The sequence below is a fragment of the Acanthopagrus latus genome, chromosome 13 (assembly GCF_904848185.1).
Source record: "Acanthopagrus latus isolate v.2019 chromosome 13, fAcaLat1.1, whole genome shotgun sequence".
In the NCBI taxonomy this organism is placed as follows: domain Eukaryota; kingdom Metazoa; phylum Chordata; class Actinopteri; order Spariformes; family Sparidae; genus Acanthopagrus; species Acanthopagrus latus.
This window is the reverse complement of record NC_051051.1, coordinates 27349493-27364223: the sequence shown is the minus strand read 5'-3', so window position 1 is coordinate 27364223 and position 14731 is coordinate 27349493. Positions and strand designations below refer to the sequence as shown.

The 14731-nt window shown below is 46.1% G+C and overlaps 1 protein-coding gene across 2 annotated transcripts; it reads left to right on the top strand.

The window, feature by feature from the left end:
* Window positions 1–716: 716 nt before the first annotated feature.
* On the top strand, window positions 717–14488 carry dtx2 (deltex 2, E3 ubiquitin ligase). Of its 2 annotated transcripts, XM_037119951.1 has the most exons (9): window positions 717–1444; window positions 2968–3556; window positions 5120–5178; window positions 8635–8931; window positions 10226–10293; window positions 10502–10669; window positions 10947–11108; window positions 12258–12347; window positions 13169–14488. In XM_037119951.1, the coding sequence occupies exons 1-9, from the start codon at window positions 1135–1137 to the stop codon at window positions 13424–13426; spliced, it is 2001 nt and encodes a 666-aa protein (XP_036975846.1). In that variant the 5' UTR covers window positions 717–1134; the 3' UTR covers window positions 13427–14488. The 2 variants fall into 2 exon arrangements, with proteins under 2 accessions (XP_036975846.1, XP_036975847.1); XM_037119952.1 differs by lacking the exon at window positions 8635–8931 and having other exon boundaries at window positions 725–1444.
* Window positions 14489–14731: the final 243 nt, after the last annotated feature.

The following is a 14731-nucleotide window of genomic DNA, read 5'->3' as shown; positions in this document are numbered from 1 at the left end:
CTTCAGATGAAGACACAGAGGAAGAAGCGGAGGATGGACATGAAGACCTGAGTGGTACCAGAAGAAGAACGAAGCCTTCAGGTGCAGCTTGTAACAACCTGATGTAGAGGCAGAATATCAGGAGCTGCTTCTTGGTGGTTCATTAAATATATTTCGGTTGAACACAGGAAGTGAGTGTGCAGATGTGTAGTGAGTGTAACAGTCCAGCTTTATTAATAAAATAACCTTTCACTGCCAATGAGCTGCTCTGTGGGCTGAAGGGTTTGTGGTGCTCAGTGTTGTACATTCTGTCAATATATTAAATATATTATAAGACACTGACAATAAAGAAATATCCTCGTTTGGTGTAAACAGTTAGATTCTAGTCTAGTGCTGCAGAGGCACATATCTTTCATTATTCTACTTCTCGTAGTATTTCTAATTATATGATAAAAACGTAACATAAAAATGTTGTTATCACAATATATTTTCGTGATTTTATGACACAGGCTGCAAACTTATGATACTACATTATTGTAATAACTTGATATGTATTAATAACGTGAAAATGTCTTGATATAACAATAGAATAAAAATAATGATACAAAAATGAGACAATAAAACATGTGATAGCTGTGTTTCATTTCTTCCGGTGTTGCAGACATAAATAATAGTTGTATTCTAGTTTTTTATATTTCCTTACAATTTCTCTACACTGGCATTTCTATTCTAGCAGGATCGATAAGACATTTCTGATTCTGTTTATCTTTATTTCCTTTGTGGCAAAAGTTCCCATCGTTGGTTGGTTCCCGCAAACGTGCCTTGAATCCGGAGTTTCCCTGCGGTCCCTGAAGGCAGCACGGAGAGGAAGGAGCCGTGGCAGCGCTGCTGTCACAAAGCTAACGCTGCTGTCACGAAGCTAACGCTAACGTCCATGAACCGCTGCAGCTTTGTCAACATGCTCCTCCGTGTTCATCCAGGCTGTGTGTCGACCGATCGTAGCTCTGCTGCTTCCTCTACAGCCTGTTAACACTTTCACGATGGAGTGTTTGAACGAGCCCAGCTAGCCCAGCTAGCATACTCTTTCTTCGTCGTAGCTACAATCATTGGAGCAGCTAACCAGAACGAGCTGTTGTTAGCTTAAAGCTGCTGAACATGGCGATTGTGTCTGGTTCCTGTGCCAGGGTGAACGGCTCCAGGAATGGGCCGTCGGTGTCAGCTACACCTTCTGGATCTGTGGGGCAGTCTCAGCCCATGATCGCGGTGTGGGAATGGCAGGATGACCTGGGGTACTGGCGGCCTTACAGCGGCCAGGTGAGCGCCTACATCGAGCGGTGTCTGGCTCCGCGGGGCCAGAGAGGAGGGGGACCCGGCTCAACGAGCATCTGCCTCGGACAATCAGACCCCAGCCTGTCGCCTTATCTCATCGACATACCGAGCCTGAAACAGTTCCGGCAGGACACAGGTGAGCCTCCGTCACGTCATATCGTATTTAAATAATCCACGCAAATCGATCGTTTTTATTGTTGTGATTTGAATCCACACAGTCATCAGGCCAGGCTATCAGATGACGCTAGCTGCGTAGCATTAGCATCCAGTGCGCTGTTGTTTTGATGAGTGTTTACATAGCTGCTAGCTAAAGATTAGCCAAACAGCCGGGGGGAAGCCCCCGAGGTGACCGTCTGAGAGGCGCCTCTGTCAGCTGAGGTTAGCTAACGTGTCCGTATGACCTCCATACTGCTCCCAGTGTAGCATGTTGTGTGACTGCTCCCAGTGTAGCATGTTGTGTGACTGCTCCCAGTGTAGCATGTTGTGTTACTGCTCCCAGTGTAGCATGTTGTGTGACTGCTCCTAGTGTAGCATGTTGTGTGACTGCTCCCAGTGTAGCATGTTGTGTGACTGCTCCCAGTGTAGCATGTTGTGTTACTGCTCTCAGTGTAGCATGTTGTGTTACTGCTCCCAGTGTAGCATGAAGTGACAGTTATCTTAACAAACAGCCACACAATGTTCATGAATGCTTGTCAAACTAAACCTTAAACTGCAGTATTAACCTTCACTGACTGCACCAGGACAAACATTAAGGTGTTGACCTAACTAAAATATTAATTAGGGTTGCACTGGTGTGATAATCATCTCGGAAAACGTCACAGATTTACACAATTATCATCACTCACAAGCCAGCTGGATCAGAACCGTCCTGCCCCTGGTCACTGGACTCCAGGGTAACACCATATTTCCCACCTGACAGCTGGTTGTTGGTCAGGTGAAAATCAACACTCCTGTTTTTAACCATGACTGATGATGACCTGCTCCTGGTGCCACCCCACCTGGATTATGAGCCAATCAAAACAGTACATTGAAGCACATTCACCAAATGCCACTTACACCCGTTCTAACCAACAAAACAATCAATCATGACACTTAAATTGGAAGCAGCTTCTATTTTATTCTGATTAACGATCAGTGTCTGTAGTGTGACAGAAAACAATGCTAATAATCAGAAGGCCCGTCCATACTCACTGGGACCCCGATAATCCATATACATGTTGGATGGTTACAATGATCCTTCAAGGAATTAAAACAAACCCTATTTTTATATAATAATAATAATAACAATAATAATAATAATTACAATTTTTGTCTGACAGACAATAATCTTGATATAACTTAATGAGCGTCCTTTTACAATGGAAATCATTGGTTCCAGTTAAACAACTGGACTGGCTGGAAGTCGTGCACATAATTTATTTAATGCATCATTGAAAACCTTTTTCAAGAGTCTTGAACAAGACAGGAAGCAGACAGCACAGTAACACGGCTGCAGACACAAAACAAACATAATAAAAGCAAATTAGAGAATCACAAAATATCTACAAGTCATTTAGAAAATGTAATTTGGGGATTTGGGCTGAAAATGTGGATTTATTTTTATATCCAGTGAAGCTTTGATTCAGTTTATTCATAGAAAGTCGTCTCTTTGACTAACAGGAAAGACCCGGTCCGTTCGCCGCTCCCTGTTCGCCCAGTCCTCGGGCCTGGGCAGTGGTGTGTACTGGGAATGGGCCAACGATGAAGGAGGTTGGACTCCGTATGAGACTCGAACCTCCATCCTTCTGGAGCACAGCTACCAGGCCCGCCAGGGTACGGCAGACCTGGGTCCACATGGATACAACTACATCGTGGATCTCACATCTTTGGCACAGGTCAACAAAGCGACGGGCTTCAGGCGGCAGGTCCGACGGCAGTGTAACCTCCCCTACCCGCTGGCCTCTGCCGGACCGCCGGCCATCCCGTCGGGCCCGGCCTGCTCCTGTCAGCAGTGTTTGAGCCACAGCAGCACCGGACCCATGCCCAGCCGCTCACGACACTCCTTCTCGTCAGGCAGCCTGAACCGGCCCAGCCTCCAGGGGCCAGGACGGGCTGTAGCTGCTCACCCCACCTCTGTCTACTCCCCGTACCCCAGGAGACCCCTCTCAGTGGGGGGCATGTCCTGGGGCAGCCCCTGGCCTCCCCCGGCCTCTGGTAGTCAGCTGTCTGCTCCCCTGCTGACCAGTTCGTCCAGTGCCAACGGGTTGAGGTTGGTATCTGAAGCTGTGTGTTGTATTGTGATTGGTGTTGCTCCGTCCGTCCTGGTCCCCCCCCACCCTGTTTCCTGTCCTCCTCCACCCCGACCCGTCCTGTTCTGCAGGAATGATGATAAACCTGCGTGTGGTGCAGCTCTCTGCTGTGACATGTTTGTTTTGGCTGCTTTCCTCTCGTCTCCTCGCTGAACTGCTTTCAAAGACAAATTACTGACTTAAGTGCTGTAATGAATGTGTAGTTCACTTACAGCTTCTAAAGGCTCTAATTTTCTTCCACATTAAGCTTCATTTAGTGTTTTCACAGCCAATGCAAATTAATAACAGGATAGTGAAAAGGCGAAATTTACAGCATCGTATGTAAAATACTCCGACACGCTGGAGCTGATCGACACTCTGAATGATGTCTGTGATGATTCATTGATTAGTTGTCGATTCCTAAATTAACAACCAACTATTCTGACAGTCACTGAATCTAAACGTGAATGTTTTCTGGTTTCTTCCCTCGGTGACGAGATGATTTAATAATGTTTTTACAGGTGTTTCTTCTTTATGTTGTGATGAGTTAAGCAGCACTGACAGTGGTCAGCTGAGCCAGTCAGATTATGTTGCAGATCATGGATCAGTTTACTTGTCAATCCGTCCTGAGCGCAGACGTGCAGCCTCGGCTTCCTCTGAGCTCAGATCAGCTGATGTCAGAAGGACGTCACGTTTCCTTCTGTTGTTTCTGTTCCACCTGTCAGCGTTCACGTTTCACTGACGTCACTTTGATCGACTCTTTCTGTTCTGCACCTGGCAGTTATTGTAGTTCTTCATTAATCTGTTGATTATTATCTTGATGAGTCTGTCAGTGTTTCATCCACGACACAAAGATCTTCAGTTTACTGTCACAGAGGAGAGGAGAACGTGTTCACATTAACAAACTGACCGCAGAGAAGTAAGACATTGTTTTCTTGCTCAAACTGATTAATTGATTATGGAAATAGTTGCTGATTGATTTAATAGGTGAGAACTAATTGATTGTTGCAGCAGTGTTTCAGGTAGTGAGTTCTTTAATCAGCGGACGGTAATGCAAACTATTATTTTGATAACTGATTAAATATCTAACATCTATTATGAAAAATGTCAACATTTGCATTTTAAATCAGAAGACTTTGAGTTTTATTTTGTGTTCTGCACTCTGAGACGGTCTGAGCACTTTAAACTGATCTGTATTGTGGCTGTAATCGTTGGCAGTAAACTGGACTTTGTTCAGAGCTTTGATAACTGCTCATCTTTCACTGGAAGCTTTGACGTCTTCACAGCGAGCTGATCTGTGAGCTCGTGTTCGTCGGTTCTCCTCAGTGGTTCAGTCTGACGGGGGTCAGTTTCCAGCTACTTATATAAATGTGACTGAATGGTTGCAGTTGGTTGACGGCAGGTTTCTGTAGCCAGAGTCGCTCCTAATGTCCCCGTAGTTAAACGTTTTAATCTGTGAAGTGGAAAGTCTTTGTCTTCCTGCTCAGCTCGTCCTCCCTGTTTCCACTGACTGACGGTCTCTGTCTTTGTTTCCTGTCCTGCAGCGTTCCCTCCATCTCTGTGCAGCTGAACGGATCCACCAGTGTGAGCTCTGCCCTGGCAGGTAAACGGGTCACTGACCATCCATCCTGAGCGCTCGGCCCACTCGGCCCGCTCGGCACCGGCCTCTGAGCCGGCTGCAGGTTTCATTCACTGTGATGTTGACGTGCCTCTCTCTCCTCTGCTTTGGTCTTGTGAGTGTCGGTCTGTTCAGGAACAGAATACCACAAAAAGAACAAAACGCAAACCTGAACCCTTTTTATGGTTTGAACCATCGGGGCCACTTCAATTTAACGAGAAACGAGGTGATGTTATCTGTTTGTTACAGCAGCAAACATGACAACAGGCTTGTTTGTCCTGAGAGTCCTCGTGTAGGACAGAGAATTAGTGTCACGATGTAAAAACATGGTTAACTTCAGATTTCAGCTCCACGTGACGCTGCTGCGACCACCTCACACGACTGATTAGATGTAAGAGTGTCTCAGTGATTCAGTGTTACTGAAGATGATCCAGCAGCGTGTCGGGTGACTTGTGATATGATTGTGTGATAAAACAAACATCTGGTTCAGATGATCTCAGAGAGACGTCATCCTTCAGGACTCCACACCGACTCACACAGAAGGTTTACAGTTCATGGCATTTTAATTATTTAATTACCTCCATTTAATGAGATTATTATACGTTTGGTCCTGGAGCTGAACGTCAGATTTTTCACTGGATCGTGTTGAAACTTGTCCTGAGCATCAAAGATCATTCACAGCATGGATCCATTACAGTTCACAGTCTTCAAATTAATAATAAATACGTATGTTAGTTTGAAACATGAATATGTAATGTTAGTTATTCTGTATATTAATGTAGTTCAGTCACGTCTACGTTTCCTGTAGTGAAACACTTCTTATTAAAGCTGCACAGCTGAAAACACGCTGACTCACTGATTTTCACTGGAGATTTTCCCAAGAAGGATTATTTAAAAAAAAAAAGAATTAAAAAAACCCATGTAGTGAGTGCTCTCAGCTCGAGGACATTAAACTCTCAGGGAGAAGAAAGGCAGCGGACCAGAGCGACACAGTTACAGCCTGTAACGGTGAAGTCAGACTGATGTTCAACACTTCTGTGTCGCCTGACGCTGATGGAGACGCAGCGGCGATCAGGTGTTAGTCTGATTGCACAGGTAAAGGCTGTAAATGTGTCATGGTCCCTTCAGCCCCTTTGAAAGGATCATTTTAATTTCCTTGAAGGTAGAAGTTTGAACTGTAAATGATCTTTAGGGATTCTTGGACGTTCAGGACAAATTTCATCCCAGTCCGGTGAAAACAAAGACGCTGGTGAGGCTGAGAGCTCACAGACGATCACCAACATGAGGACGCTGAGCTCTGAGGTCCAAACTTCAATAACTCAGAACATATTTGGAGACTAGCTGTAGGATTTTACGAGGTCCAGGGATTTTTTTTTTTTTTTTTTTACAGGAAAATCTGGTTGGTGTGGAACGATCCTGACCCGAGGCTGTGAGATGGGTTTATACATCTCAGCTTCAAATCCTCGGCTTCGTGCATCAATGTGTATTTTCACATTTTCCACTTATTACAACTTTGTTACATCCTTCCTGAACCTTAAATATTTATTCTGTGTAGCTTTCATCAGCTCGTCCTCAAAGATGTTCGCATCCGTCTCAGTGAAATGAAAATCATTCAGCAGAACACAAAATCAAATCTGTCTTGAAATAAGAAGAATCTGCTCTCGCTCAGCTCGCTCAAGTCGACGTAAAGCCAAATCATTTCTGTCGTCTCGTCACGTTTGAATATGAATCACATCTGACAGAAACTTCAGTCTGATTCTGGAGCATTTTCCGCCCCACTAAGTCCCGATGATGTGGAGCTGTTGAACACACTGACCCAGAGTCTGGTTATTTATCATGCACGTCTTTTTTTAAAGGTTCATTTTATGTGACGCAGGAGAAGAGAACTGAGGTCAAACTGAAACTAAAGCCTCTGAGGAAACAATTTTAAAACCACTGATTGAATTTGAGGATTTCACATTAACGACAGTCACGTTTTTAATTCAGTCATGTGATGCTGAACGTCAGCAGGCTGCGCTCTAGTGTTCATAACAGCGGTTTAACATTGACATGCAAAGTGAGCGCTGGTGTTTCTTCACTTCTGAGCTGATAACTGCTTCTGGCCTGTGATTGGTCGACTGAATCAATACAGTCATCAGGGAGGAAGCTGAAGCAGCAGAACCTCATTACTGAGAAGCAGCGTAGCACGACTGTGGTGAATGGTTCACAGTGACGGTCTCAGGTGGAGTTTCTCTACAGACTTAATGATCATCAGTGGTGATCAACTCTGTCGCTGCTCAGCTGTGAGAACACATGCAGGGAACACTGGACGCTTAAAGCACCAGTAATGTACGAACGCTTCCTGTCCTCACACTGGGGAACATTTCAGCTAAGTGTCATGTGACTTCAGTTCTCTGCTCTGATTGGATGACGCTGGATGCTCCAGCATGGGTTAAAGGGGCAGTCTGTAAGTTGTGGCTATAATTTAAGTATAAAACATATGAAAATTAAACTTACATACATGTGAAGAAACGTCAGTGTTGCTACTGAAGTTAGCATGCTAACCAGCTAGCCCTTGCCCGTCGTGTCTCCTAACACCACTGTGTAGCGCTCCGGGCAGCTAATTGGGCCGCTCGGCACCGCGGCTTACTGAACCAAGACAGCTAGCAAAGAGCAGCAGGCGTCGGTTACTCGGATTATACTTGAATCAACCGTCATCGTGCTCTTCAGTGTTCCTCATGTTACAGATTATAGTTAATCTAACAAAACACAAACAAATTTTTCTCACGTATTTCTAAACCAAACAGTGTTTTTTATAAAACCAGTAGACTAGCTCAGCGCTGCTGAAAGGACCCGCGGGCCCACAGTGGTCCGCGCTCAGGTTCAGCCTTACCCGCCTGGGATTTCTAGTGACAAAAATAATTAAATTAAATCAATTAATATAATATTTTCATGCTGATTTGTGAAGTAAAAATGCTGTTTTGATGTGCAGGATCCTGCATGATGGATCATTCTTCATGATGTAAAGATGGCGGCAGTGCGACACGTTGCACAGGAAGTCTTTTGGATCCTGGTTCCGTTTTGCATCTTGATGGTAGAGTACAGGTGTAGGGGCTCGATGTGCTAACTCTGCGCTGTGGTCTTCATCTCGATCGGTCTGATTAGCACCTTCTGGGCTCCGTCAGGTCTCTGATAACAGTCGCTGGGATCATGAGATGGATGCTGACAGCTTCAGTCGTCACTCAGATGAACTCTGACTCTCCGTCACGATGAACTGAAGCTGATCTTTCAATTGAAAGTACTTGATGTCTGTTGTGTGAATGAGGGACAATCTGCTGCTACATTTCTCATACCTTTGATTTGTTCCTTTCTACTCCTGCATATCTCCACTTGCTCTCAACCCTCACCTGCTCCACTCTGCCCCGCCCCGTCCCGCCTCCACCCCGCCCTCCCCCGCTCCAGGCATGGCCTCCATTTTGATGTCAGCAGTGGGACTCGGCGTGCACTTCACCTCTGCCCCCCTCCCTCAGCAGCAGCAGCAGCTTCAGCAGCAGCAGCAGCAGCAGCAGCAGCAGCAGCAGCTTCAGCAGCAGCAGCAGCTTCAGCAGCTCCACCAGCAGCAGCAACCTGCTCCCTTCTCTCTTCCTCCTCCTCTCCTCCCCCCCGCCAGCAGGCCCAGCAAGCCCCCCACCTCCACCTCCACCAGCAGCAGCAGCAGCAGCAGTTCAGTTAGGAGAGCAAAGAGGCAGCACAGGAGAGGTAGCTACCACGCCACCGGCCCTTCCTCCACCTCTGTCTCTCCATCACAGGCTTGAGGAGCATTTCATCCTGCATCAGCTCACCGTCATCTGTCCTGGTGTGTTCAGGCGGCTCTCACACGGCTGGAGAACGTGCTGCTGCGAGTGTCGAGAGAAGTGTGACTGTAGAATCAGACTCACTCAGATTCCTGCCACCTTTTCTGCTGCTACCTGCTCCACTTGCACTTTCATTCCACTGCTCGTCGTCAGTATCCGCTGCTTTCACCACCATGACGTCTGCATCCACCTCCATTTATCTGTCAGCTCTCAGCGACGCCACACTATGTACGGTGTTTTAGGTTCTCCTCGGCCATCTTTTGCTCGCTGTGAGTCCGAATAATGTTATGACAGGATCCACCCACACATGAACACTGACAGGTAACAAAGTAGAAGGAAAAACTGGAGGAATCTGACAAACACAGATGTTCCTTCTCAGGAAACAAGACCTTTCCAAAAGTTTCAGAATTTCACTTTGATTTGCTCAAACATCAGCGATCTGCAGCCAGTGCTGCGACATGATCTATTAGTCATTAGACAGGAAACTAATCTGCAGCTATTTTGATAATTGAGTAGTCATTCTAAAGAAAAAGTTGCAGCGTGTAGAAAACGTCTCTTCAGAGTAGTTTAGCATCTCGGGGATCCTGGAGACTTGGATTACATGTTTGGGTGAACTGCTCCTTTAAGTTGTGGTACAACTTGAACGTTTAGCTTCATTTCATTGCTGCTTCTTCTTTTCTTTTGCTCATTCATGAGAATGACTCACCTTCCTCCTTTCTCATTGTCCACCACTTTAAAGCAGAATACCTGCACTGCACATCAGCTGGAGACGTTCAGGAGGGAAGAACTCACAACCTCCTTCACGCTCATTCAGTGGAAACATGTCGTGTAGTGAACTCAGAAAGACAAAGTAAAGATTTTAGTTTCCTCAACAGACTCGACACTCACATTAGTGTAAATGACACAGTGTAGTGTGTGTGTCTGTGTGTGTATCCATCCGTCACGGTTCATCCTGTCATCATCAGTCACTTTGTCTCTGTGGGTTCATGGTTTTCATCCTGTGCTCATTTCTTTGTTGTAGGATGTGTTGACGAGCAGCAGGAATCCAAAGCTTTTGTGTTTAATGTCTGAAATCCTGCATTGAGATTGTGAATCATCTCATCTCGGCTCTGTCTCGTCTTTTGTTGGACTGTGTTTTAGTGTTGGCTGGTCTCGGCTCGCTCGTCACCGTGTGTTCTCTGTCTTTATCCCCGTGTTAGCGTCGGCTCAGAGACCTGAGGAGGTGATCCAGCGCTACATGGAGGTGGTGGCCGGAGTACCAGACGAGGTAAATGTTTAATGGTCGGGGTGTTTTGTTTTTGTCTTCTCTCAGACGTCACAGATGGAAACAAAATAAGAAAAGGGTTGTCTGAGGTCTTTGTGCAGGCAGATATGTCCCAGTTTTTAAGGGTCAGTTGTGAGACACTCAAACACAGAGTTCATTCTTTTATGTAGTGAATGTGACACTAATCGTGTTCTCCCTGCTTCCCCCTCAGGACTGCATCATCTGCATGGATCAGCTGTCCAATCCGTCCGGCTACGAGACAGCGTCCTCGGAGGAGGGAGGACAGAGCATCCTGCCAGACACTGTGGGGAAGTTCATCAAGTGTGGACATACACTGCACATGCTCTGCATGCTGGCCATGTACAACAACGGGACAAAGGTGCGAGCAGACTGCATGAACGATGTGTTTCATTATGTGGACAGATTGTTGGACTGGTCCTTTAACACGTGACCGTTCTAACGTCTGTTTTTATTGTAGCAGAATGTATTGAAGTCTAATAACTGCATCCTGTGCCGCTCATACGAGCATCAGAGGAGCAGTGACTCTGTGGGAGGGAAACGCCAAACTAAAGTCTCATCAGCGGCTCGATCGATGAATATCCGATCAGCTCTACCTGGTTTTTATTGATCTCTCCCCGTTTGTGTGTCCTGCTCAGGACGGCAGTCTGCAGTGCCCCTCGTGTAAGACAATCTACGGAGAGAAGACCGGCACGCAGCCAAAAGGCAAGATGGAGATTTACAGCATCGCCCAGTCGCTGCCGGGTCACGCAGACTGTGGCACCATCCAGATCATCTACAGCATCCCACCTGGATTACAGGTACGCCTGCACCACCAGCCCACACCGGTCGTTCCATGATTTTAACTTTCCTCCGTCTTTTATTTGATTTGTTTTCTACCACGGCTGCAAAATTAGCATTAAAATCTGCTTTACAGATACAGAATGTCTGCCCATCATCCTGGGAACAAGCAGATGGTAATTAACAAAGTTATGGTGGAGTTGATGGTGACGTCAGCCTCGTCTGCAGGGAGAACAAGTCTGCACTGTGTGACCGCTTCTGCCAGTTGGAGGTTGTTGGCTGCAGCTAACAAAAAAGTTTAGATAACACCGACTCCAACAGCAACTTATCAGACTAGTAATTGTTACCTGAACATGTAGGTGAGCCGTGTCGCCTCACTGAGGGTTTAATTGAGACGTTCAGCTCCTGCGCCGGCTGCAGCGGCTCTAATTATAGGCTATCAAACACGATCCACTCCTCTGCCGTTAGAAATATTTTGACCTTTTGGCTCGTAGCATAACAGAAATAGACACTGCGGAGCCGCAGCGTCAGCGGAACGTATGAAAACATAATAAATATCTTTAATTGTGAAGCTTTTAGTTTGATTGAAATGAGCTTTTAATTGTGGTTGTCAAACTGATAAGCAGCACCAGTGATTCCACCACAGTGGTTTTCTCTTTTTTTATCTTTGTGTCGAAAAACAAACATTTCAAAGGAACACAGCTAGCTTAGCATTAGCCTGCAGCTTCACTTCCAGACAGTTATCCTGCTGGAAGACGAGCGGCTGACTGGTGCCGGAGGAAACCAGGCGGAAAGGTTTTCTTTAAAAGGTTTCTTTCCAGGAACAGGTGTTGGAGAACAGACCTTCATCTCATAATGAGATTCATCTTATATTCGGGCCAGTCTGGAAACTTTGAAATAGGTTTGAAAGAGAGAATATGAACATCACTAATGACTGGTGGAGAAACTGCCGTCTGACTGAAGCCCGTCTGTAACGGACTGATGTCTGTTCTGTTCCTCTGCTCTTCTGGGAAAACTCTCATTTCAGATAAACTGCTTTATGTGTCTTTAGTTTAAGAGAACTGAATCAGATTTCTATTGAGCTGTTATTCTCCAAAAACATGTTATAAGATGATTTGATTGTTCCGACTGATCTCTGATATTAAACTTTATATGATTCCATTCATCAGGGTCCAGAACATCCGAACCCCGGACAGCCGTTCACCTGTAGAGGCTTCCCTCGCTTCTGCTTCCTACCAGACAACGACAAAGGCAGGAAGGTAAAGAAACACCAGATATCAGCATCTGTACATGACTGTAGGTCCAAATGATCAGTACATCTGCAGAGACCGACCTGACCCATCAGGTCCTGTGAACACAGGACGCTCCATCAGGACCGTTTCTCTGTGATTAAATTATAAAGTTGTGTTGTTTCCACGGTGGGTTAGCGGCTCGTCTGCTGCTCGCTCGAGTCTCTATAAATAATCTCTGGTGTAATTCACTGATGGAAAATAGGATTAAATGATTCCAGTTGTAGTTTCTGTGCTTCCGTCCCGCGGTGTGATGTTCCCTGCAGAACACGGATTAGAGATCGGACACACAGCCTGGCCCACGGCGCACGAGCCTTTCAGTACTTTGGAACAGAACCAGAACCGTGTTCAGAAAACAGTCATTGTTTCTGCTAATGAGGAACCAGTCGGATTAACTCGAGGGACATTAGAGACGAGCTGACGTCGACATTAATAATATCCAGAAGTACCAAACTTCAGTTTACTTAAAGATGGCAGTTTTCACCATCCAGCTGCCATCTTGGAAAAAACCCCGCCCCCTTTCTAAATGAATGAGACTCTTTCATTTCATTTACCACGGTCTCCACCAATTGTTGCCATGGAAATGCTGCTTGTCTATGAAATAGTGGAAAATGTTTGTTGCAGGTAAAAACTCAGAGATGTTCAATATAAAACCATGAAAGACAAAGAAAAACAACTGGAGTAGTTTGTGGGCTGAATCATTAAAACAGTTGTTCCGTCTTAAAGAATATTCTCAAACGTCTTGTTGGACTTGATGTTGATGCTTCTGTCGTCGTCTCTCCGTCTCAAAGGTCCTGGAGCTGCTGAAGGTGGCGTGGATGCGTCGCCTCATCTTCACAGTGGGAACGTCGAGCACCACCGGCGAGCCCGACACGGTGGTGTGGAACGGCATCCACCACAAAACAGAGATGATGTCCAACCTGTCGGGCCACGGCTACCCCGACCCAAACTACCTGGACAATGTTCTGTCTGAGCTGGCCTCTCAGGGCGTGACAGAGGACTGCCTCAAACCTCCGGGCGGCGGCAGCGGCAGCGGCAGCAGCAGCTAGGTCACAGCTCCCAGCTCCACACGCTCCCTCTCGCTGCTGAGTCAACCCTTCAGAGTCCACCTGATATCCAGGTGGACCTCGTGCACCCTCTGTTTGTTAGTCAGTTCATGTCAGCATCCGAGCGAAGGGGGAAGTGAGCGGGACGGACGTGTGGAAGCGTCGAGGAGCTCTGCTACATTCCTGCTCATCATGTATTCCAGGAGATAAACTCAGAAACGCTGAGCCTCGTTCTCATCCTGGAGATTGTGCTTCTGTTTTATTTTTGTTTCATTTTCCATCAAGAGCCTCATCTGTGTCCCCGAGTCCAGCTCCCACGAGACGGGCAGCTCTCACCGGGGATGAAAATCTCATTAAGCACTTTAGTTCTGACGGTGCATTTAGCTGACGAGATGGTGAAGGGCAGGTAACTTGTTTTCAAATTGGGAGGTTATGCAATTAAAGTGTTTCTGCTGAAAAGCTTTGTGTTGGACACAAAGACACACTGAAACTTCTAGTAGCAACGTGAGAATATATTAGCCTGATCTGATGAGACGAGGCAACACTGACCTGATGTACATAAACATTAAACAAACAGTGATGTAAAAAAAAAAAAAAAGAAGAAGAAGAAGAAGAAGCTGGTCGGGAGAGTAAAGTTGTCTTTTTTAACATTTTATCACTAATTTGATGATCTTACTGACGTCTAATGCACTCCTCACAGTTTCATTTCTCGACTCTGCAGCGACTCGTCTGCAGGCGCCGTTTGTCACTTAATGTTTCTGTTGCCGTGCGAGAGGACGAGGTGACATCACTTCCTTTTGTCCCAACAGACGGCGAACATGAGATTAAAGGAAAAAAAGAGAACATTTTACAGTGTGACAATCAAGGTCATCGAACTCGTCTTGATTAAACAAGACACGTGGAGCTGCGGCGAGCGCGTTAACGCTCCCGCCGGCTGCAGCCTCACCTCCTGTATCCACATGCATTAATCTGCTCACAGTACTGCAGTTCAGTCGCTGAAACGACTCGTGTATACAAGCAAAACTGGAAAAAAAAAGTCTGCAATAAAGAAATACAGCAACTGAACCCGACTTTGTCCTCTGTTGTTGGCGGTGCAGTGGCGGTTCAGTCCGGATCACGAGATGCTCTTTAGATGAGCGGGAACATTGTGGAGTTAAAACCTCAGGCCTCTTCTCTACAATGACCTCGTGTTACTGTGCTGATGTTCGGTCGTTCAGAGCTAATGGCTCTCACTAAACGTCTGCCTGTAGCTTTTTAGATTAGCTGTCGTGTTGTTGAGAGTGCTGCGACCTCCAGAGAAGATTAAAA

Excerpts from the sequence above, each read along its gene's own strand:
- dtx2 (XM_037119951.1), top strand. The coding sequence starts at position 1,135 with ATGGCGATTGTGTCTGGTTCCTGTGCCAGGGTGAACGGCTCCAGGAAT. Across the intron at positions 5,179-8,634 it reads TGTGAGCTCTGCCCTGGCAG|GCATGGCCTCCATTTTGATG; the intron begins GTAAACGGGTCA and ends CCCCCGCTCCAG. Across the intron at positions 11,109-12,257 it reads GCATCCCACCTGGATTACAG|GGTCCAGAACATCCGAACCC; the intron begins GTACGCCTGCAC and ends TCCATTCATCAG.